At 34.4% G+C, this 23,940-nt stretch overlaps 1 protein-coding gene across 2 annotated transcripts in view; it reads left to right on the forward strand.

Moving 5' to 3' along the window:
- The window catches only part of GRID2 (glutamate ionotropic receptor delta type subunit 2), a 1,896,723-nt gene that overhangs the window by 1,492,811 nt on the left and 379,972 nt on the right, over window positions 1–23,940 (forward strand). For both annotated transcript variants that reach the window (XM_051967540.1, XM_051967541.1), the window contains exon 11: window positions 22,452–22,764. In XM_051967540.1, coding sequence (XP_051823500.1) covers window positions 22,452–22,764 — 313 coding nt within the window. The remainder of the gene's footprint in view (window positions 1–22,451; window positions 22,765–23,940) is intronic.

The following is a 23,940-nucleotide window of genomic DNA, read 5'->3' on the forward strand; positions in this document are numbered from 1 at the left end:
TGATGTAATGGATCCATTAGCCTCAAAGTCAAGAAGACCTATGTTCACTTTCCATTTCTGATACATTGGCTATGTGACTCTGAACAAATCAGTGTTCTCAGTGTTGAAAACAAATTTCTAAAACTTTCTAAGTTGCAGAGAATGTGCTGACTTAGCATTCATATTGGCAATCTCCTCGGGCCATGTTTCCTAAAGCAATAAAATCATATTTCTAATAAAATAATTCTATCTCTTGAAATACTGGAAGATCAATAAATATTATTGAAATTTAAATAGAAGAACTGATGAAATAGAAAAGTGTGGAGCAAAAGAGAATCAATTATGTAGACTTAAGTGATTTTGCAAATTGTTGTAGCTGTGACTTTTCTATATTTTCAGGTGACATTTAATTGTCAGAACAATAAAGAACAATCAGATAACAAACTTAAATCATTAAACACTTGTTCTAATAGTACTAATAAATGACAAGTGTAGATAAGAGGTGAATTATTTGCCTTGAATAAAAACTGGGAATAGGTAGGCAGAACAAAGCATAGTTAACAAATTAAATTTTTCTCTCCAAGAATAAATCTTAGCTTTGAAGAGAAGTAATAGAGGAGGGTGAGCAGTAATAAGAAAATTGTTGTGTGACTAATCCAATATCACATCAATCTGAGCCAAGATAACAAAGTAGGCAGCTATGATTTTTTTAAAAATCATATCATCATTAGGCCAAGTAAATGCTAAAATCTATAAGCATTTTTTCAAATATGTTCTAGTCTCCCCACTATCAACTTTCCTAGTAAGATCTGTGAAGAAACTGGCTTTATTCCCCTGCTTTTATTCAATGATGACCTTTGTTTGTCATTTATACCTTTATAATGCCTTTTAATGTCTTCTCATGATAATTGCATCATTATTAATAGAATGCAGCACTTTTCTTGTACTAACATATGGCTTCTGAAATCTCTTTAACACATTTACCTGCAAATTTTATTTTTATGAAAATGGGATGTTTCATGATTCATGCTCTAAGATTTATAAGGCCCTCTCCAACTAAGGAAACCTAGGGAAAGAACTCTTTAGTTTCTTGGAATCCAGTTTCTTCCAGCCCACTATTGTCTCCTAGCCTGGCTCCTTTATCTATTCTTGCTCTCACTTCATGTGAGATAAGCTTTCCAAGCCCTTACAGAAAATAATTTACTACCTGCAATGAGAATGGACTCCAAGAGAGAATCTTTCATAATTGCATACCTTTCTCAGTAGAACCCTATTCCTACCTCGATGACTGATGTGACTTAGTCCTCAGTGGTTACTATATATCCCTAGAGTGCATACTCTTTCAGTATACAAATCCCATGCCTTGCTGCCAAATCCCTTATTCCCACCCATCATAACTCATATTCTATTCCAGATCTGCTCAACTCTTCCACTGTTCTCTCTGGAATGTCTACTCTGTAATTAATAAATTTCCTTTCACCTTAAACCTTTTCTTTATTCCTCTTTCTATCATCTGTCACTTAAAGAAACTCTTGTTGACTTGTTTTCCTTACCACTCTTTCCAATACTGACTATACTTTCTCTCATAACCTCACTTCTGTGGTCATGGTGATTATTCTTTGCTCCCTACAACTACTTCCAGATATTCTCTCTAACACAATCAGTCAACAAGCATTTATTACATGCTTACTATGTGCCAGGAACGATGATAGACACTGAGGATACAGATACAAAAGATTAAACATTTCCTATTAGCAAGGACCTCAACATTTTAGTGGGAAAACACAATAACTATATGTGAAAATATATACAATGTAATATAAAATTAACAAATATAGATATATAGCAAGTACTTAAATATAAGGCTGTTTGGGAGGAAATACATTAGCAGTTGAGGGAATCAGGGAAGACTTTATACCAATAATGCCTGAACTACATCTCGGAGGAAGACAAGAGAATCTGAAAGGTTGTAGTACCAAGAGAGTTCATTCCAAGGCATGAAAAAACTGATCCACATGTGAAAAGATCAATTTAACTGGATTGCAGAATGTACAAAGCAAAATAATGCTATTTGAAACTGAAAAGCTATTTGGATTAAGGTTGCATATAGCTTCAAAAACTAAACTGACTATTGGTCCTTGAAGTTTTTCCATGGCCCTCTTCTCTTCTTTATATAATTTCCTATGATGTTTTCATAAACTTAATTACCATTTTTTCACTGATAATTATGAAATATATAGATTTTGCCCCAGTCTTTCCACTGACATTCAAACTCCCATTCTTAATTGCTTTTTAGACATTCCAAATTGCATATTCAGTATACTTCTTAAATTCAGTATGTCAATAATCTTAGTGTCTCTTGTTGTAATCCCCTATTAATGTACAGGCCAATCCTATCCTCCCAGTCATTTAGGCTCACAATGTAGAAGTCATCTTGTCCACTTACATAGATCATTTATATATTATCTATTTCCGAGACCCATTTCACCTTTGCAACATCTCTTAAATATACCTCCTTCCCTCTTCTGACACTGTCACTACTCTAGTATAAGCCCTCTTCATCTTACATCTAAATTACTGTAATAACTTGCTATTGGGTCTACCTGCTTCTAATCTCTCTCCAGACTAATCCATCCTCCATTCAGAAACTGAAGTAATTTTCCTAAAGTGTATTTCTGATCCTGTCACTAAACTCACTGTTACCTCCTATATCAACCAAAATGGTCCATTTGGTATTTAAAGCTTTTCATAACATAGTCACTCCAACCTTTTCAGTTTTCTTATACTTTGCTCTCTTGGCACGTATTCTTTGATCCAGTGACATTGGCCTTCAGCCACAAACAAGACACTTCATCTCTTAGCTTCAAGCATTTTCACTGACTTCCTACCACCCCCACACACACTTCCTACCAGGGCTGGAAGACTCTCCCTTTTCTGCTTCATCTATTGACTTTCCTATTTTTCTTTAAATACCAAGTAAAACTCTACCTAGTAAAGAAATCCTTGCCCAATTCTTAATTTGAGTGCCTTCTCTCCATTTATCATTTCCTATTTATCCTGTATATTTTTCTTATGTATTTATTTGAATGGTGTTTCCTCTATCAAATTGTAAACTCCATGTGGGTAGGGACTGTCTTTTACTTCTTTTAGTATCTCAATTACTTAGCACAGTGTCTCATACATAGTAGGCAGTTAATAAGTGTTTATTGATTGATCAATTTAGTTTATATTATATTTCAAAGGAAATAGGAAGCCATTGGAGTTGATTTAAAAAGTTGTATAGTCAGAATTACATTAAAGGAAAAATATTTTGGAAGCAAAATAAAGGATGGACTGGAATGAGAAGAGACTTGAAGAAGAGAGACCAACCAATAGGCTGCTGCATTCACTCAAATGAATTGCATTTAGGACCTGAATTAGTAAAAATGATAAAAGAATCAGACATAAGAGACATTGGGAAAGCAGAATTGAAAATATATAACTACTTAGGTATCTGGGGTGAGAGTGAGAGATCCACAATAATCCTGATGTTATTAATATGGGGACCTGATGATGGTGTCATTTAGGGAAATAAGGAAGTCTGGAAGAAGAGATGGTTTAGGCAGAAAGATATTGAGCTCTGTTTTAGATATGTTGAGCTTAAGATGTCTCCAAGACATTCTATTAGAAACATCCAGTATAAAACTGGTGATGTGATATTGAAGTTAAAAGGATTGACAGGCTGGGAATTATTTGGGGATCATCTGCATAGAGATGATAGTTAAGCCATCAGATATTATGATGGTCTCAAGAGAGAGGGCTTCTTTGAAGGACTTTGAATGCAAGATAGAATATTTTATTTTATATATATATATATATATATATAATATATATATATATAATATATAATATATATATTTTATATATATATTTATTTTATATATTGGAGTAACAGGATCACAACTACACTTTGAGAAGATCACTTTAGTAACTGAATGGAAAATCGAATAAGTAGACCCATTAGCGAGAGAGAGAGAGAGAGAGAGAGAGAGAGAGAGAGAGAGAGAGAGAAAGAGAAAGTATGGTTAAGAGTGTCAGATACAGCAGAGAAATCTTGAAGAATTAAGTAAAAGGCATAGTCATCAATCAAAATAGAAGGAGGAAGGGGAATTATCAGAGATATAATGAAAAAAGAGAATATCTGGAATATCATTTATGAGGAGTGAGGTTGAGGATCAATTATAGAGGAATAAAAAGATTGCTTTGCTACATTGAGGGCTCAGTTGAAGTTATATAACATGAATTGTGTTGTACTCAAGAGTGTTCAGTGTGAATAGGAACATTAGGAGATGGTTAGAAGGAGTAATCTAGAACTGAGATTTAATAAGAAAGAATATGCAATAGGATAAGATGACTTCCAAACTTGTTATTTATGTTCACCATGATCTTCATAACTCTACTCCTCATTTCTTTCACAGACTCCTGTAGAGTTCTCATTTTTTCATTTTCATGTAGCACATTGATGTATACATTGAATGAGGTTGACCCATGCATTGTCACAATCAGCTTATTGTTTGGGAGACTCCAAAGGAAAATGTGAGTGAGATAAGATTTACTAATAAACTGAAGGTCTACAGAGCCATTGTACTGATCTCATTGCTGCATGCTTATAAAATCTGGATAGTTTACCGGCACATGTCAGTAAACTGAATCACTTCCATTTTAATAGTCTTGATTTGAAAGCTTACTTGGCAGGATAAGATACCAGCACAGAGGTCCTTTTTCAAATTAAGCCACCAAGCATTCTTATTCTACTGCAGAAAATAAAACACGAATTTACTGGTCACATTATTTAAATGCCAAGGTATATTTGCAAAAAAAAAAAGTATGGAGAACTTATACAGGACAGGTGTTTATTTGATCATCAGAAAAAGTATTACAATGACACTCTCAAAGTCTACCTTAACTTTGGAATTGATTGTGTGACATGGGACACAAAATGATATAGTACTGCCCAGCAATCCTCAGAAAAGGTGATATACTCTATGAACAGAACAGAATTGAAATAACTCAAAAGAAATTCAAGATGTGCAAATTTAGAGTATCTATCCCAAATGTTCACATGTATTATTTATGTCCAAATGGTGGTAGAGTATTTCTAATTCAAATCTATCAGCCATAGTCAGATACACTGTAACTTGATTCTAATATAGTGATGCATTTTAGTTCTCTTTTAAGAATGAAGGATAACAATCAACCAGTTTTGCAATCTACTATCACCTTTGCACTATATGTACTGTCCTGGGTATAGGGTGTGTTCAGGGAAGACTAGTACCTAGGGTATGAAAGCTGCTGAGCCCTTTACATGGCTGCTTTCCACCTTTGTTGGCCATCTGATCCACCTAACTCTCATCTGCGGCTCCAAGAAGCAAAGGGTCTGAAACCCTGTGTTGAGTTAGGGGGGTGTCTGCCCCAGGCATATAAAGACTTCCTCTGGTGGAATGGGTGGATAAGAACCATTTGTTCCAGTGGCAATGAAGATAGCTGACTCAGGTGTTATGGAATATTTAGAGCTTGGTAAAACATTGAAGACAACGTCATCCACAGCAACTTAAGTCATCATGAGTCATTTTGACTCTGTCCTGCCACTGAACAATGATGGCTTTAGAAAAGTGAGGTAGATGACTTTGTGCAACTCTGCCTCACTTAAATCCAATTTAACCATAAATCAAAAGATATTACCATATCATTTTACCATTTTTACCTTTCTCAAAGTCCTGTGGCAAAAGGTGAGTGATGAAGCAGCAGGTTCGATACACTGGAGGTGTACACAGGTGGCTCAGGCCAGAGGGTTGTCTTCTCACTGAAAGCAGCATTGGAATTCAGCAGCCCCTGGGTGTCTGAGCATACATTTTAGGAATGTACTGCTCATGAGGATGGGGCTAGAAAAGGTGCTCTAAAAATTGTCTGCTTACCCAGCCCTGGCCTGATTACCCTAGGAGCTGAGGATCTCACTCTGTGGTTGAGACACTAAAAAATGTACAAAATATTCTGAAAAAATGATTCCTCTCACCATTAGTACATGGAATATGTGTACACTTATAGACAACATAAAATCCAGTAGACCTGAAAGAACAACAGCTCTTGTTGTGAGAGAACTTGACAGATACCACATCCAAATAGCAGCCCTGAGTGAAACTAGGCTGGCAAATGAAGTACAACTTACTGACATTAGAGCTGGACACACATTGTTCTGAAGTTGCTGCAGTGAAAGGCATGAAGCTGGTGCAGATTTTGCAAACAAAATTTATCTAGTAAACAGGCTCACATGCTTCCAAAAGGAATGAATGACAGGCTCATGACAATATGATTACCCCTTGCAGGAAAATGCCATGCTGCCATCATCAATGCCTATGCTCCCACAACCCTGATGAGGTCAAAGAAAAATTTTATGGAGATTTGGAGAGCTGTATCATCAAAGTGCCAAAAGAGGACAAGCTTATAATTCTGGGTGATTTTAAATCTAGAGTAGGCTCAGACTAGCAGGCATGTCAGGAAGTCCTTGGGAGGAATGGAGCTGGAAACAGGAACAATAATGGTCATTTTACTATTGAAGACTTGTACTTCTCCTCACCAACACTGTATTCCATTTACCTAAATGTAACAAAACTTCATGGATACACCCTTGCAGCAAACATTGGCATTTAATGTGATTGTAAGAAGAGATAGGATGTGAGAGTGACTGAGGAAAGGTGTGGTGCAAAGTGCTGGATTGATCATAGACTTATCCGTTCCACACTGAATATTCATATGCAATAAGTAGCAGCCCCAAGACAAAAGACTACTAAAAGAATTAATGTCAAAAGATTAGAATGCTTCTTTGAGCAGGAACAGTTTGTTGCCAACGTGGAGGGTAAGTTGAGCCAAATCACAGCTAGAAACAATGGAACAGAAAAGGAGTGGACAGCTCATCTGAGTCAGAATACTCACAAACAGCAAGACTAGTTTGATTAAAATGATAAGGAAATTCAGAAGCTGCTAAATGAAAAATGAGAACTACATAGAGTGTACCAGCAGGATAGTTTATCCATCTCTGAGAAGATAGCATTTCAATTCCATCAAAAATACAGTACAATCAAAACTTAGAGAGATGTAGGATTCTTGACTCAGTAAAAAGGCAAATGAAATTCGATTTTATGCCGCCAGCAACAATCCAAAGTATTTTTAAAATGCACTGAAGGCTATTTTTGGGCCAAAGACTTATAGTGTATCTCAACTACTCAGTGTTGATGGTGCCACATTGATTAACGATAAGAACATGATCCTAGAGAGATGAGATGAACACTTCCATGGTGTCCTCAACAGACTATCATCAATCAATGCTGACACTATTGATCATTTAACTCAAGTTGTAATCAATCACTCTCCAGCTGAAGTTCCAACTGAAGATGTTTTCAATGCCATTAGGCTACTTTTGTGTGATAAAGCACCAAGTGCTGATTCTATTCCAGCTGAGATTTACAAGGTGAAGTGTCCATTGCTCATACAAAGACTGATTAAAATTTTCTGGATTATATGGCAAGAGGATGTCATGCCCCAGGAATTCAAAGATGCCTCCAGTGTCCATCTTTATGAAGGTAAAGGGATTATGTTGTCCTGTGATAATCATAGGAGGTGAAGAGGATTCTCTTACTTAGGCATTGCTGGCAAGATAATTGCTAGAGTCCTCCTTAACAGGCTGACCCTGTATCTAGAAAAGGTCATCTACCCGAGAGCCAGTGTGGCTTCAGAAGGGGCTGAGGAACACTCGATACGGTATTGACTGCCCAATACTCTAGAAATATTCCAGGAGCAGAACAGATGTCTGTATACAACATTTATAGATCTGACGAAGGTCTTTGACATTATCAGCTATGAGGACTTATGGAAAAATTATTTTAAAATCCAGTTGTCCAGAGAAGTTCTTCAGTATACTAAGTCAGTTTCATGATGTCAGGTTGTCTGGGGCTCTGAACAATGGGAAATGCCCTCAAGATTTCCCAGTCACCAATGGAGTGGAACAAGGCTGTGTGCTTGCTCCCATGCTTTTTTTGCATAATGTTTCAGCCATGTTGTTAAATGCCTTCAGTGAGGACAGACATAGAATCAAAGTCAGCTACTGCATCGATGGTACATTCATTAACTTGAAAACACTACAAGCCAAAACTAGAGTGGAGAGTGTTGGTTCATGATTTTATGTTTGCAGATGATTTTGCACTCAATGTAGCCTCTGAACCTGACATGTAACAAAGTATGTATCAATTCTTTGCTGCTTGTGTTAATTTTGGCAAACAATTTAACCCCAAGAAAACAATCTATCTATTCTATCAGCCAGCATCATACATTTATATGTGAAACTATTTGTTACAGCAAATGGATAAGTTTTGAAATTTACTTACCTTGACAGTGTATTTTTGAGGGATGTCCACATTGATAAAAAGATCATGCATTGCCATGCTAGCTCATTGTTCCGGAGGCTCAAAGGTAAGAGAGGTATTAGACTGGCTACCAAATTGAAGATTTACAGAGCATTTTGCAACAACTCATTGTTGTGTGCCTTTGAAAACTGGACAATACACCAGTACCATGTCAGAAAACTGAATAGCTTCCATTTGAATTGTCTAAGCAAAATTCTGAAGATCATCTGCAGGATAGGCAGACACTAAAGTGGATCCACAGTTGAACAAATTCTGCATTACACCATTCTTTATTCTAGAATTCCTTGCCTTTTTTTTCAGTAGATAACATGACTTAATAAACCCAATTCTAAATTACTCCAGCAGTTCACTTTCTATATTCTTATTCAAGTACTGCTGAACAGAAAAGAAACCAAGAAACCATGCTTAATTGGATCCATTTCAAATGGATGTTATCTAATCTCAACTGGGACATCATTACTGCAAGCTAATCATTCTACTCCTCTTTAAAGAATTCTCTATACCATTCTTGATAGAGACTTGATAGAGAATCCTTTGGCCTTTCCTCAAGTTTTCAGTCCTTCATACACTCTGCTAAAGGCTTTCGCTTATATTTCATTTTTTAAAAAACGAGGCCATTCTCCAAGGCCCCTGTTTTTCTCATTTCATATTGCCGAGACATCTTCCCTTACCTCCTCCCTTATTCCCATCTCAGACAAGGAAGTATTCCTTCTCATTGGCAAGGCCAGCTCTTCTGAATGCACTGAACTTCATTCCCTTCCATCTTCTTCAACAAATTGTCCCTGCTATTATTTCCATTCTCTTTTTTATCTCCACTTTATCCCTGTAATCACTTTTTTTTTTTCCTGGCAGCCTAAAACCTTACCAGGTATACCTTTGAAACAAAGCTTTCACTTAGTCACTTACTATCCCTGCCATATCTTTCCTACTCTTCTAGGGTAAACATGTTGAGAAACATAATTATACTAAAGACTTTTACTTCTTCTCTCACTTCCTCTAAATCTTTTATAATTTGATTTCTGCTTTCACGTCACCATTAAAGATAACATTTATAGAACATTTTAAAATTTTTCATCTCATTTATAGTTGCAAGTTCTCTTCCACCTTTCCAATGAGAAGACAAGAAATAAGACACTCATTTTATATATAAAGTCATGCAAAATATATTTCCATATTAGTCATATTCAGGAAAAAAGGCAAAAAAATAAAGGGAAAAATGTGACTCAGTCACTACTCTGAATCTATCAGTTCTCTATCAGGAGATCGATAGCATTTTATAACCAGAATCCTTTGGAGTTGTGATGAATCATCATATTGATCAATTACTAAGTTTTTTATAGTTGATTACCTTCACAAAATTGCTCTTATTATATAGGCTGTTTTCTTGGTTTTGCTCACTTCACTTTGAATTGGTATACACACACACACACACACACACACACACACACACACACACACATGCCTTTCCAGGTGTTTTTAAACCATCCCTTTGATCATTTTTTACATCAAAATAGTATTCCATCACATTCACATACCATGATTTTTTCATCCATTACTTAGGTGATAGAAATCCCTTCAATTTTCAAATCTTTGCCACTATAAAAAGAGCTGCTACAAATAGTTATGTATGTGTACATCTCTTTTTTCTTTAATCTATTTTGGGGCATAGACCTAGTAGTGTATTGGCTAGGTCAAAAGCTATACACAGTTTAATAGTTTTTTGAGTATAGTTCCAAATTGCTTTCCAGAATAATTGGATTAATTCACAACTGCACAAAAACAATATATGTATGTGTGTATTTCTCCAAACCTTTGTCATTTTTGTCATTTTCCTTTTTATTGTGTTAGAAATGAGAGTTACATTTTGTCAAAACCCTTTTCAATATCTATTGATATGATTGGGTAATTTTTATTATTTATATTATTAACTTCATTTATTTTGTTTATGGTCTTCTTTATGTTAAAAGGAACCTGTATTCCTGGTATAAATCTAACCTGATCTTAGTGTATAATATTTCTAATATCTTTCATAGTCTACTTGCTATCATTTGATTCAGCAATTTTACATGACATCTATATCCTAATACATGATCAATTTTTGTAAATGTGTTAAATACAACTGAAACTACTCTTTAAAAGTTACTCTTAATTGACAAATCTTATGGCCTTTACTCAGTTCTCATTCATCTTAACTCTTTCTAACGTTTAAAACTTTTGATCACCTACTGTATCTTTGAGACATTGTTCTCTTCTGGTTCTCCCTCATCTTACCCACTATTACCTGCAGTATTAAGTATAAAGAATTTTGGTTCAAATACAGAACTCTTTACAACTTGACTTCCTCCTAAATTTTCAGTCTTACATTTTACTTCCTTCCACACAATTAATGATCCAGCCATATTGACCTATTTGTTGCTCCTTACACTGGTCACTCTACCTTCAAGTTCTATGGCTTGGTACTAGCTATCCCATAATGTCTGGATGCTTTCCTTTCTTTTTTTGCCTCCTAAAATTCTTAACTTAATTAAAACCTTACAGACAAAGAGAGGGTTCAAACATTTATAAATATAAATTTGACAGTATTTCATAGTACATTTTGTTTCTTGAAAGAATCGTAGATTTAAAGCTAAAAGAGACTTTAAAGGCCATCAAGTCTAGCCTTTTCCTTTTATAGTTGAGAAAACTGAGGTCCAAATCTCTGTGATTTAAGCAGTATCTAAGATGTTATTTAACTGAGTGCTTCATGAATATAAGTCCAGAAATCAATATACTCCTGCTCACTGCCTCCATGTTGTTGGCCATTTAATTTTTTTTTACTTATTTTGTTTTTAATTTATGCAATAAAACAAGCATTCCATAACATAATATAATAAAAATAAAAGATAATTGCTTGTAAAATTGCAAATCTATTCAAATACAACTTGCTATTCCTTCTAAATATATAAAAGGTTATCACATAATTGTTTTTCCTTTTTTTCTCTTCTCCTGCCCCAGAAATACCCTTACACACAAATGTGTGTGTGTGTGTGTGTGTGTGTGTGTGTGTGTGTGTGTGTATGTGTGTACGTATATAAAATTCTATATATTTCTATTTATCAGTTCTTTTTTTGGATGCAGATAACATCTTCTTTCATATGGCCTTTGTAGTTAGTTTGGGTATTTAAAAAAGTTAAAAAGACTTCAGTCAAAATGATTCTTTAAAATTGATTGCTTTTATTGCATACAATGTTCATTTAGTTCTGTTCATCTCTCTCTTTATTAGTTCATCCAAGTCTATTCATATTTTTCTAAGATCACTGAGCTCATCCTTTCTTAATAGTATTCCATTACAATAATATAACACAACTTGTTCAGTCATTCCTCAATTGATGGGCATCCCCTCGGTTTCCATTTCTTTCCCACCACAAAGAGAGCTATTCTAACTATTTTAGAATATAAAGGTTATTTATATTCTGCTGATATGGGTATTGGCATCATGTTATTAACTAATATTTTTTGGATATCTCATTTTCATTTTCTTTCCCCCCTTATTTACTTAAAACTTAAATACAAAATTTAAAAAATAAGAAAAAAATTTACCATGTTTACAGCAAAACATAGGAGAGGTTTCAAAATATAAAACAATAGATATCCATTTCAAGAAAGTCTACATGATAAATACTACACATTATGATCAAAGGTGTTTATATATTCTGTGTTCTCTGGTGTGTACATTTTAATTTATTTTTTTTCTTTTTGCCTCCTCCTTCCCCCAAGAAGACTTCAATTAAACATGGAAATATTTCTATGTATACACACACATACATATGGATATCTATAATCATATGCATATATAAAGACATCCATTCATATATGTTTATATCAGACTATATTCTACTTGTTTGTCCTGTTTCTCCGAATGTGGATGACATCTTTCTTCATAAGTCCAACCCTTTCCATATTTTTCTAAATCTACAAGCTTTATCATTTCCTACACAACAGCAATATTTTATACTGTCTAATTATTTTAAATAGTGTAAAAACAACATTGATTAATATGGCTGATATACAGTGTAGGTTCTCTGTTTTTCTCTTTTGAGTAAATTTATTTGTTCTTCACTATTTAAAAAAGCATTTGATTCAGTAGGGCAAAGGCAGGTATCAAATCTCTTCTCCTATAAGTCCATCTCCTATCAAAGTCATGAATAATTCCTTGGAAGATGTCACAACACAATTAATTTTGTTGGTGATACCCCCTGAACAAGACATAAAAATAAGGGATTCATGATTGCCAAAGTCATTTTTCCATCATTGTGGAGGCCATGTGTTGGATACAAATGGAAAAAGAATCCCTAATAACTTCCTAAAGATGATTCTGTTTGAAGATGATATAATTCAATCAGAAGAAATTTCAGAAGCCTTGAAAATAATATCCATAATCTCCTAAAATAGTTTACTATATCTATAAGAAAAAAGATATAGTCTATTTATAGATACAATAATCACACAATTCTTCAGAGAGAAGGTAACATATATGAAATACTTTGAAATTTTAATAAAATACTTAAAATGTAAGCAATATTTAAAAATTCAAGTGGTTCCATATATTTATAGATGTAAGTACTCTGATGGTGTGGCAAGTGATGCCTTCTTATAAATCCTACCTGACATCAAGACCAGCTATTCATTGTCCCTTAGTAGTTAAATATTGAATAAAATCAGGGGGGTGGAGACAAGATGGCAGAAAGGACACATGCATCTTTATGAGCTCTCCTCTACCCTCAAACTATTTTTACTAAACTCAGCCTCTGAATTAGTGCTTGACTGTCAAAAGCCACAAATTGGGAGTACAACACATTACCAATAGAAGATCATCTCAAAATTCGCCAGAAAAAGTCTATTTTTGCTCACGCATGGAACAGAATGGGGATAGGCCAAGTGCAGACTCAGGCAGACGGGCAGTGAGAGCATAGCAAACAGTTCACCCTGAGCAGACTGGAGAGGGGTAGGATGTGGTTTTTGCTGGCTGAAAATCTGCGGGGAGAACTTTACCACATTGTCAGCTACTCTGCCCTGGCAGCAAGCCAGTAGACCAGCAGAGAAGCTATAAACATAGCGGGTAAATACTATAATCCCAAAAAGCTAGAGTCTCTCGCAACCTGGCCACACCTACCCAGCACCAGGAGGGACTCAGCATGATCTCAGCATACAATTGCTAATCCCAGCACAAACACTAATCCCAGCACAGACACTGCCTTTTGCTGCAGCTGTGCTGCCACTTCCTATTGTCTATTAAGTAAACTTGGTAATCCCTCATTGCCCCCAAAGCAGACTGCAGCTTTTTTGTTGGTGTTGTTAAAATGAATAAAAAGGCAAAGCAACTCTAAATATAGATAGCTTCTATACTGAAAGAGAGCAGATTTCAAACCCCGAGGAAACTAAAAACAGTTTGTCTGTAGATGAAAACCCAAAGATGGATATGATGTTGTCACCACCACATAAGGCTCTCCTAGGAGAAATTTAAAAGCCTCTTAAAAGAGAGCTAGAAGAAAAATGGGGAAAGGAAAGGAAAACTTCGCAAGAGGGTCTGGATAAGGCACGTAACTCATTAAAAGATATAGTGGGAAAAGAAAACAACTCCCTGAAAAACAGAATTCGTGAATTGGAAAAAGAAAATAATTCCTTCAAAAGTAAAATTGGCAAAATGGGAAAAAAAATTCCTTAGAACAAAACAACTCACTTAAAAACTCATTTGGACAATTACAGAAGGAAAATTTTAAAAGTAAATGAAGAAAATAATTCATTAAAAATCAGAATTAAACAAATGGAAATGAATGACTCAAGGAGACACCAAGGATCAGTCAAGCAAAAACTGAAACAAACAAACAAAAAAAAAAAAAAAAAGAAAGAAAGAAAAAAGAAAAAAAATAGGAAAAAAATGTTAAATACCTATAGTGTTCTCCATTGGTTTTCTGGAGATATTAGAGCAGCCTTTGTTTCAGTAGAGTAATCACTACAAGAATAGCTAGGTGTTAAAGTCCAAAAGTCCAAATTCTTTATTGTCTCCTTGCCTGGGGCCCAGTTAGCTTTCTTGAGGTCTGTTAGACAGGCCTTGGTCTCAGTGAGGGGAGCAGGAGGATAGGTGAGTCACCACGAGGCTGATGAAGATGGAATGAATCTATCTCTCTTTGGCTCCAAGAGCTTGAGCTCCCATCTCAAGTCCTCTTTTCTTCTGTGGCTCTGACTCTGGCTGTGTTTGTTCCAGCTTTAAATGCTTTATTTTAATTACATCATAGTTGTTAATCTTGTAGAATTACATTAAGTACTAAATTCATGTACTGAATTAGAAAACTATTAATCACCATGCTAAATGAGATAACCTTTGTCTTATCAATTCTACTGAGTTACCAACTTGTAAGAATCCATGTTTCAAGTACAAACTTCTGGCCCATAACAAATACCAACTTGGGAAAATAACAGACCTGGAAAATAGATCTAGGAGAAATAATCTAAGGATTATTGGACTCCCTGAAAATCATGATGAAAAAAAGAGCCTAAACACTATTTTTCAGGAAATCATCAAAGAGAACTGCCCAGATGTTGTAGAATCAGGAGGTAAAAAAAGACATTGAAAGAATTCATTGATCACCTACTGAAAGAGATCCCAAAATTAAAACTTCAAGAAATATTGTGGCTAAATTCCAGAACTATCAGACCAAGAAAAAAAGTATTACAAGCAGCCAGAAAAAAAAAAAAAAAAACAACTCAAATACCAAGGAGACACAATAAGGATTACTCAGGATCTAGGAGCATCCACATTAAAGGATCAAAGAGCCTGGCATCTGATATCCCAAAAAGCAAAAGAACTTGGTATGCAGCCAAGAATAACTTACCCAGCCAAAATGAGCATTTTATTGCAGGGAAGAAGGACATTCAATGAAATGGGTGAATTCCATTTATTTCTGATGAATAAGCCAGAGCTAAACAGAAAGTTTGACCTCCAAATAGAGGACTCAAGAGAAGAATAAAAAGGTAAAAAGAATTCTTGAGAACTGCATTTCTGTTGGGGGTATACATACAGAGTACGTATATAATTTGGTTTTAGTGTTATAATATAAAAAAGGATCTAGATATGGACAGTAATAGAAAAAGGGAAAAGTGGGGGTACTACATCTCAAAAAAGAGGCAAAGAAAACCTATTACATCTGAGGGAAAGAAAGGAGGAGGATGAACATAGTATGAATCTTACTCTCATCACAATTGGCCCAAAGAGAAAATGTTAGCCATATTAGAAATTTCTCCCACCTCATTGAAAAGTGGGAGGGGAAAAGCAAAAAGGAAAGGGTTAAGCTAAATAGAGAGGAATTCAGAAATTGTAAGGGAAAGGTTTAAGGAAAGGGGAGGGACTCTAAGAGACACGAAGGGATCCTAAAGAGGGAGGGCTTCATGAGGCAAGTGGTGCTCATAAGTTTAATAATGGGGAGTGGGGGATAAGGAGGAAAGGAAAGAGAAAAGCATAATCTTAGGATAACAAAATAACAGGAAATATAGAATTAGTCATTTTAACCATAAATGTGAATGGGGTAAACTCCCTCATAAATGGAAGCAGATAGCAGACTGGATTAAAAGCCAGAATCATGCAATACGTTGTTTACAGGAAACACACTTGAAGTAGGGCAATATATAAAAAGTAAAGGTAAAAAGCTGTAGCAGAACGTACTATGTTTCAGGTGAATTCAAGAAAAGCATGGGTAGCCATCCTGATCTCAGATCAAGCAAAAGCAAAAATTTATCTAATTAAAAGAGATAAGGAAGCATAGATAATGAAGCAATATCAATATTAAACATATATGCACCAAGTGGCATAGCATCTAAATTCCTAAAGGAAAAGTTAAGAGAGCTACTAGAAGAAATAGACAACAAAACTATAATAGTGGGAGATCTCAATCTTGCATTCTCAGAACTAGATAACTCAAACCACAAAATAAATAAGAAGGACATTAAAGAGGTAAATAGAATACTAGAAAAGTTAGGTATGCTAGATGTTTGGAGAAAACTAAATGGAGACAGAAAGCAGTACACTTTCTTCTCAACAGTTCATGGAATCTATACAAAAATTCACCATATATTAGGACATAAAGATCTCAAATTCAAATGCAGAAAGGCAGAAATAGTAAATGCATTCTTTTCAGATCATGATGATTACATCTACATTCAATAAAAAGTCATGGTATCAGTACCCTATCTGTGTCATAAAAGGAATTTGGTAGGACTTCATTCCCTATTTTTTCAAATAGTTTATATAGCATTGGAGTTAATTTTTCTTTAAATGTTTGGTAGAATTCACCTGTAAATCCATTTGATCCTCGGGATTTTTTCTTAGGGAGTTGAATAATAGCTTATTCTGTTTCTTTTTCTAAAATGAGACTATTTAACCAATTTACTTGCTCCTCTGTTAATCTGTATGGCCTATATTTCGAAGGCAATCATCCATTTCATTTAAATTATCAAATTTATTGGCATAAAGTTGGGCAAATAACTCCTGATTATTGCTCTATTTTCCTCTTCATTTTTCTCCCTTTTCATTTTTAAGACTAACAATTTGATTTTCCACTTTTCTTTTTCTAATCAAATTTACCAAAGGTTTATCTATTTTGTTGGGTTTTTCATAAAACTTACTCTTAGTATTATTTATTAATTCAATAGTTTTTTTTTACTTTAATTTTATTATTTTCTCCTTTTAAATTTAGAATTTCAAAGCTAGTTTTATATTTGGTCTTTTTCTAGCTTTTTAGTTGCAAGCCCAATTCACTGATCTTCTCTTTCTCTATTTTATTCAAGTAAGCCTCTAAAGATATAAAATTTCCCCTTATTACCACTTTGGCTGCATCCCACAAATTTTGGTACGCTTGTCTCATTGTTTTCATTTTCTTGGGTGAAATTATTAATTGTGTCTATGATTTGCTGTTTCATCCATTCATTCTTTAGGATGAGATTATCTAGTTTCCAATTACTTTCTGTCTATTTACCCCTAGCTTTTTGTTGAATGTAGTTTTTATTGCATCATGGTCTAAAAAGGATGCATTTGCTATTTCTGCCTTTCTGTATTTAATTTGGAGGTCTTCATGTCCTAATAGATGGTCAATTTTTGTATAGGTTCCATGAAGTGATGAGAAGAAAGTATACTCCTTTGTATCTCCATTCAGTTTTCTGCAAATAGCTATCATACCTAACTTTTCTAATATTCTTTTTACCTCTTTAACTTCTTTCTTATTTGTTTTGTGGTTTAATTTATCTAATTATGAGAGTGCAAGGTTGAGATCTTCTACTATTATAGTTTTGCTGTCCATTTCTTCTTGTAACTCTCTTAACTTCTTCTTTAGGAATTTAGATGCTATACCACTTGGTGCATATAAGTTTAGTATTGCTATTGCTTCATTGTCTCTGCTACCCTTTAGCAAGATATAGTTTCCTTCCTTATCATTTTTAATTAGATCAATTTTTGCTTTTGCTTGATCTGAGCTCAGGATGGCTACCCCTGAAGCATAATAGATTCTGCTCCAGCCTTTTACCTTTACTCTATATGTATCATTCTGCTTTAAATGTGTTTCTTGTAAACAACATATTGTAGGATTCTGGCTTTTGAGCCAGTCTGCAATCTGCCTCTGCTTTATGGGAGAGTTCATCCCATTCACATATATGATTAAAACTACTAATTCTGCATTTCCTGCCATCTTATTATCCTCAGATGCTTTTCTTTTTCTTTCCCCCTTTACTCTCTCTCCAGTATTAAACTTATGGGCACCAATTGACTCACGCAGCTCTTTCTCTTTAGAATCCCTGCCACCCCCTTTGAGTCCCTTCCCCTTTCTTATACCTTTCCCCTATTACTTTTTTCCTTTTCCTTTTTCCTCTCCCACATTTTAATGAGGTGAGAGAATTTTCTCTGTAAACCAAATATGTCTAATATTTTCTCTTTGAGCCAAATCTGATGAGAGTAAGATTCACCCGATGTTCCTCCCCCTCCCTAAATTCCCTCAGATATGATAGGTTTCCTTTGCCTCTTCATGGGATGTAATTTTCTTCTTTTTATCTCTCCTTCCCCCCCCCACTTTTTTTTTGGTACAATCCTCTTTCCACTTCTAGTTCCCTTTTTTTGTATTATAACAGTAAAATCAGATTATACACGTGTTCTTTATGTATGTCCATAATAGAAATACAGTTCTCAAGAGTTCTTTTTATCTTTTATGTTTTTCCTGAGTCCTATATTTGGAGATCAAAATTTTTCTTAGCTTTTTTAGGTTTTTCCATTAGGAATAAATGGAATTCACCTGTTTCACTGAATGTTCATCTTCTTTCCTGGAAGAAAATGCTCAGCTTATTTGGGTAGTTTATTCTTGGCTGCATTGCAATTTCTTTTGCCTCTCGGAATATCAGATTCTAGGCCCTTTGATTCTTTAATGTGGAAGCAGCTAGATCCTGAGTTATCCTTATTGTGGCTCCTCAGTATTTGAATTGTTTTTTTCTGGCTGCTTGTAATATTTTTTCCTTAGTCTGATAGTTTTGAAATTTAGCCACACTATTCCTTGGAGTTTTTATTTTGGGATTTCTTTCAGAAGGTGTTTGATGAATTCTTTTGATGCCTATTTTATCTTCCAATCCTATTACAGTGGGGCAGTTATCTTTGATAATTTCCTGTAAAATAGTGTCTAGACTCTTTTTTTATCATAATTTTCAGGAAGTCCAATAATCTTCAGATTATCTCTCCTATTTCTATTTTCCAGGTCTGTTGTTTTTCCAAGTAGATATTTAACTTTTTTCTATTTTTTTAGTTTTTTTGTTTTGTTTGACTGATTCTTGATTTGTAATGAGTTATTTTGTTCATTAGCTTTTTTTGCTTCTTTTTGTATATGTCCAATTGAGTTTTTAAATGAGTTGTTTTGCTCTATGGATTTTTTTCCATTTCATTAATCTTTTATGAGTTATTTTCTTTTTCCAATTCACAAATCCTACTTTCCTGGGAGTTCTTTACCTTTTCCAGTTCAAATTTTTTTTTCCCTGGGAATTCTTTACCTTTTCCAATTCACATTTCAGGAAGTTGTTTTCTTTTTCCACTTTATCAATTTTTTCTTTTAATGAGTTATATGTCTTTTCTGGCATATAACTTACCCACTGACCTGGGAAGAGTCCCGCTGTACAAAAGTATGACTTGTCTTAGACAGAGTCCCCCGACCCCTGCAGAAGTAAAGAAGTGGCAAAGCCATAGGATGCAGAATACAGCTGTGTTGTGGTCTGTGCTGAGTCACTTCCTGTGCTGGGTGGGTTTGGCCAGGTCCTGTTAAACTCTGGGGTTTTGGAGTACACTCTACCTTTTGCATTTATGTAACTTCTCTGCTGATCTACTGCTTTGTAACCAAAGCAGAACATCCAACACTGTGGTAGAGTTCTCCCTGCAAGTTCTCCACCCACGGAGACCACCCCCACCCCCAGTCCGCTCAGTGTGCTAGCCTCTGTGTTCTACCTCCCTGCCTGTGCTGGCCTCCTCCCACTTATCAAGACAAATCTTTTCTGGCAATATTCCAGATTATCTTCAGCTGATAATTTGTTGTTCTCCCAATATTCATTGATTCTACCAGTCAAGCATTATTTCTTGAGACTGAATTTGGTAATCAGTAGTGAGGGGAGAAGGGGAACTTAGAATGAAACATGTGTCCTCTCTGCCATTTGGCTCTGCTCCAAACACAAATATATTATTAAGTCTCTTTCCAGTAAATAAGTTGTCAAAGAATATAAACAAAGTGATATACAGAGATAACTGCCATTGATCTAGAGGAACTCTGAAGGCTCTTCAAAATCTAAAGCCATGCTGCTATGATTATATGAATAGAATTAAACAACTTTTAAGTTTTCCTTTAATACAAAAAATGGTAAAAGATAATAATTGGCAGTGTAGCACAGTCCTGCTATTGTAATGTTGTATATTTGTGAATTGTTCAAACAAGAAATGTCACTGGGCTGTTTGGTTTGTAACCTTTGACACAGCAATAACACTATAAACCATGCATTCTCAGGTCAAAAACGTATTCCAAATTCAGCAGAACAGCAGTTTTTGGTTTATTTGGTTTTTTTCTGGTAACTCAATGCTAAATAGAAAGTAGACTCTCATTGACAATGAAATGGCTAAACAAATCATGAAACATCACTATACTACATTGTTATTTCTTCTTAAGAAAGGACAAAGATGAGCCATTCAGAAAACCGTGGAAAGACTTGCCTGAGTAGCTTCACCATGAGGAATGCAAACTAGGAAAATAACATTCACTGGATGATCAAGCTGGAGAAGAAAAATAGCAGGAGAGTACAGCTGAACTCAGACCAGACTCATTGGCCCTTGCTTCTTGAGAACACATGTTGAAATATTTCTCCTTCCTCACAGAGAAATGTTGCATGTTCTATTTAATGGGATCACTATTTTCCTTGGTTTTATTTGGCTTTTTTTCACTGGATAGGTGATATGAATAAGGATGTAGCAATACAAAGCATGTGAGAAAATAGTTGGTGCAAAAAATAAAAGGCATCAAGAGTTTTAAATAGTATGTTTATCACTAAATCAAAAGATCAATGAGTTATTCTGATAGAATCCTGATATCTCTCTTTTTAATAAGAGATATTGATTGTAAGCTCCAATCTTATACTAATTTACCTATGTAATCTAGGATAAGTCACTTGGTGGTTAGAGAGCTAGAGAGCTTCAATTTTTCTTAACTGCAAAAAGAGAGATTAGAATTTGAAGTTGCTATTGCCTAAAGCAATTGTCTAGTTTTAATGACAAGTATCTGAGTTTTGATTCTACCATTACCAAATCAATTACAGAATGCTGGATTGGACATTTTTGGCAATTGTATTAACTCTTGCTGGTCTCTTGGCTATCATTGAATTACTATTTCAGAGAACTATGATAATTTGTCTTGTATTGCATTAAATCAGGAATGTTCTTTTTCATGTCACATTTTCCCCCCAGGAGTGATAAATACTGACCTCAGCTTCATTTACGTAGTGAGAGAAAAATCAAGAATTAAAATCATTCAATGATTTCATTTAACAGTCTTTTATTGGTTCTTTGAAAGTGACTTCACACTGTTTTACTCACAGCAGTAGCTCATTACTTCAAGCTAGAAGCAGCTTTAAGTAGTTTAAATGTGTTTTCTTATCATAAGATCCAGAAGTGATAGTTATTTATTCATTATTTGGTGTTGTATGAGTACTAAAATATCACCTTAAAGTAAATTTCCCTCACTGAAGTTCTTAACTATCTGCTTACCATGTTATAAAAATAACACCTGCTAGAACTATGGTTGATGTACCTAGGGATCTGAAGGGACACACACTGAGAAATGAGATGATTACTTCAAGGAGCATCATCAGGGTCCTTAATCTTTAATGGATCTCTCAAAGAATCTCAGAGGTTTAAAGAATAAAACTAGGGTAAGGTAAATTGTTCCTATCTGACAGTGTTCACCACTACAGAAGTGCAAATAATCTAAAATTTGCAGGTCTTGTACTTCTAACAATAAATGCAATACATCTCTTCTTGATGAAAAAATGACCCAAGAATATTTAATGCTATACTGTGGTCATCAGCAGATATTCAAATCATTTCAGTGCTAACAATGAATAGGATCACATGGGAAATTACTTTTCTAAGTGGGGATGCTTTTTACCATTCCAATAATGATGTTCTCAATAAGTGGATCCAGCAGAGTAGGAGGTTATTAGCAACCATATCTATAAAATAGGGGTTTGCGATTTTATATTCATAAATAATATATATTTTGACCAAGTCTTGTGGGACTAGATTTACAATTAAAAGTGAAAAATCTATAGATGGTTATTTTTGAAATGCTTCTGGAGTATTTTTAATTTTGTACAGAAAGTTATCTTCCAAGATAGCTAACTTTATTTCCTTAAGTTGAGCTGCTATAAATCAAATTGTTGGTCATACTACTAACAGAGACCTTTTTCCTTTCAATTTCTCAGAGAGCTGACATAGGAATTTCTGCATTAACCATAACACCAGATCGTGAAAATGTGGTAGACTTTACAACACGTTATATGGACTACTCTGTGGGTGTGCTGCTGCGCAGGGCTGAAAAGACAGTAGATATGTTTGCCTGCCTTGCCCCATTTGACTTCTCTTTGTGGGCTTGCATTGCTGGTACTGTACTCCTCGTGGGATTGCTGGTTTATCTCTTAAATTGGCTTAACCCTCCACGTCTACAAATGGGATCAATGACTTCTACCACACTCTACAATTCAATGTGGTTTGTGTATGGATCCTTTGTTCAGCAAGGTAAGGAAAAAAATAAACATTGCCAACAACAACAAACAAACAAACAAACCAAAAAAAACACTAAAATAAGTTTCCATATTTATGAATTTTCCACAAATATTCATTTAAATGCAGAAAAAAATTCTCAGCATTTCTTATATATTCCCATACTTCAGGTATACTATACCTAATAAAGTTAATTATCTTTTGAAAATATGTTCAATTTCATTTCTAAAAAAATTTGATCAGAATTGAAATCTATATTACAAACCAGATTTCCGTCTGAAAGTTTTGAGTATTTGCTAAGCTGGTCTTCTGAAGTGATTAATTCAATATACAGACAAGTTATTTGTTGTTTTCTTTTTGTTTTATTATTTTTTAATTTAAGCACAGCAAAAATATCTGATTCTTCTCTTTTCTTTTCAAAGCTTTTATTTATTAGCCAAATACTTAGGTATGTAAATATTTGATTATGTCAAAATTACTCTAAAATCATATGCATCATTTTAAGTCTAATGATTAATGTTAATTCTTTATCAATATGGTTATATTTCATGACATTTAATTCAAAATTTGCCTTACATTTTTTCAATTTTTAAGCTACTATTTAATGTCTTGACTAGTCGCTTACAAATTATTTCATTCAATAATAATTGATAATCATTAATACTTTGTTTCAATTATGGTCACTTTATATGATGGAATTGTATCATATTAGGGTCACTCAGAAAATAATTTTGTATTTACTTTGGTGATAACTACATAGCAGTATGAATAGAATGTCAGACTTGGAGGCAGGAAGACTAATCTTCCTGAATTCAAATCTGGCCTCAGATATTTATTAGTTGTGTGACCCTGGATAAGTCACAACCCTATTGGCCTCATTTTCCTCATCTATAAAATAATCTAGAGATGAAAATGGCAATACCATTCCAGTATCTTTGCCAAGAAGACCCCAAATAGGGATCTTCAATATTCAACAAAGTATTGAATATTACTAAGAGGACTGAACAACAATTTACTTCATATATTTAATATTTAACTAACCTATATTTGTATTTTTTTCCCATTAAACTATAAGTTCCTTCTGGGAAATTTCATCTTGTATTCCTAAGGTCTAACATAGTGCTTCACATATAGTAGGTTTTTAATAAATTTTGTTAAACTGAATTGATTGGATTGGATTGATATGCACAA

The sequence above is a fragment of the Antechinus flavipes genome, chromosome 6 (assembly GCF_016432865.1).
Source record: "Antechinus flavipes isolate AdamAnt ecotype Samford, QLD, Australia chromosome 6, AdamAnt_v2, whole genome shotgun sequence".
In the NCBI taxonomy this organism is placed as follows: domain Eukaryota; kingdom Metazoa; phylum Chordata; class Mammalia; order Dasyuromorphia; family Dasyuridae; genus Antechinus; species Antechinus flavipes.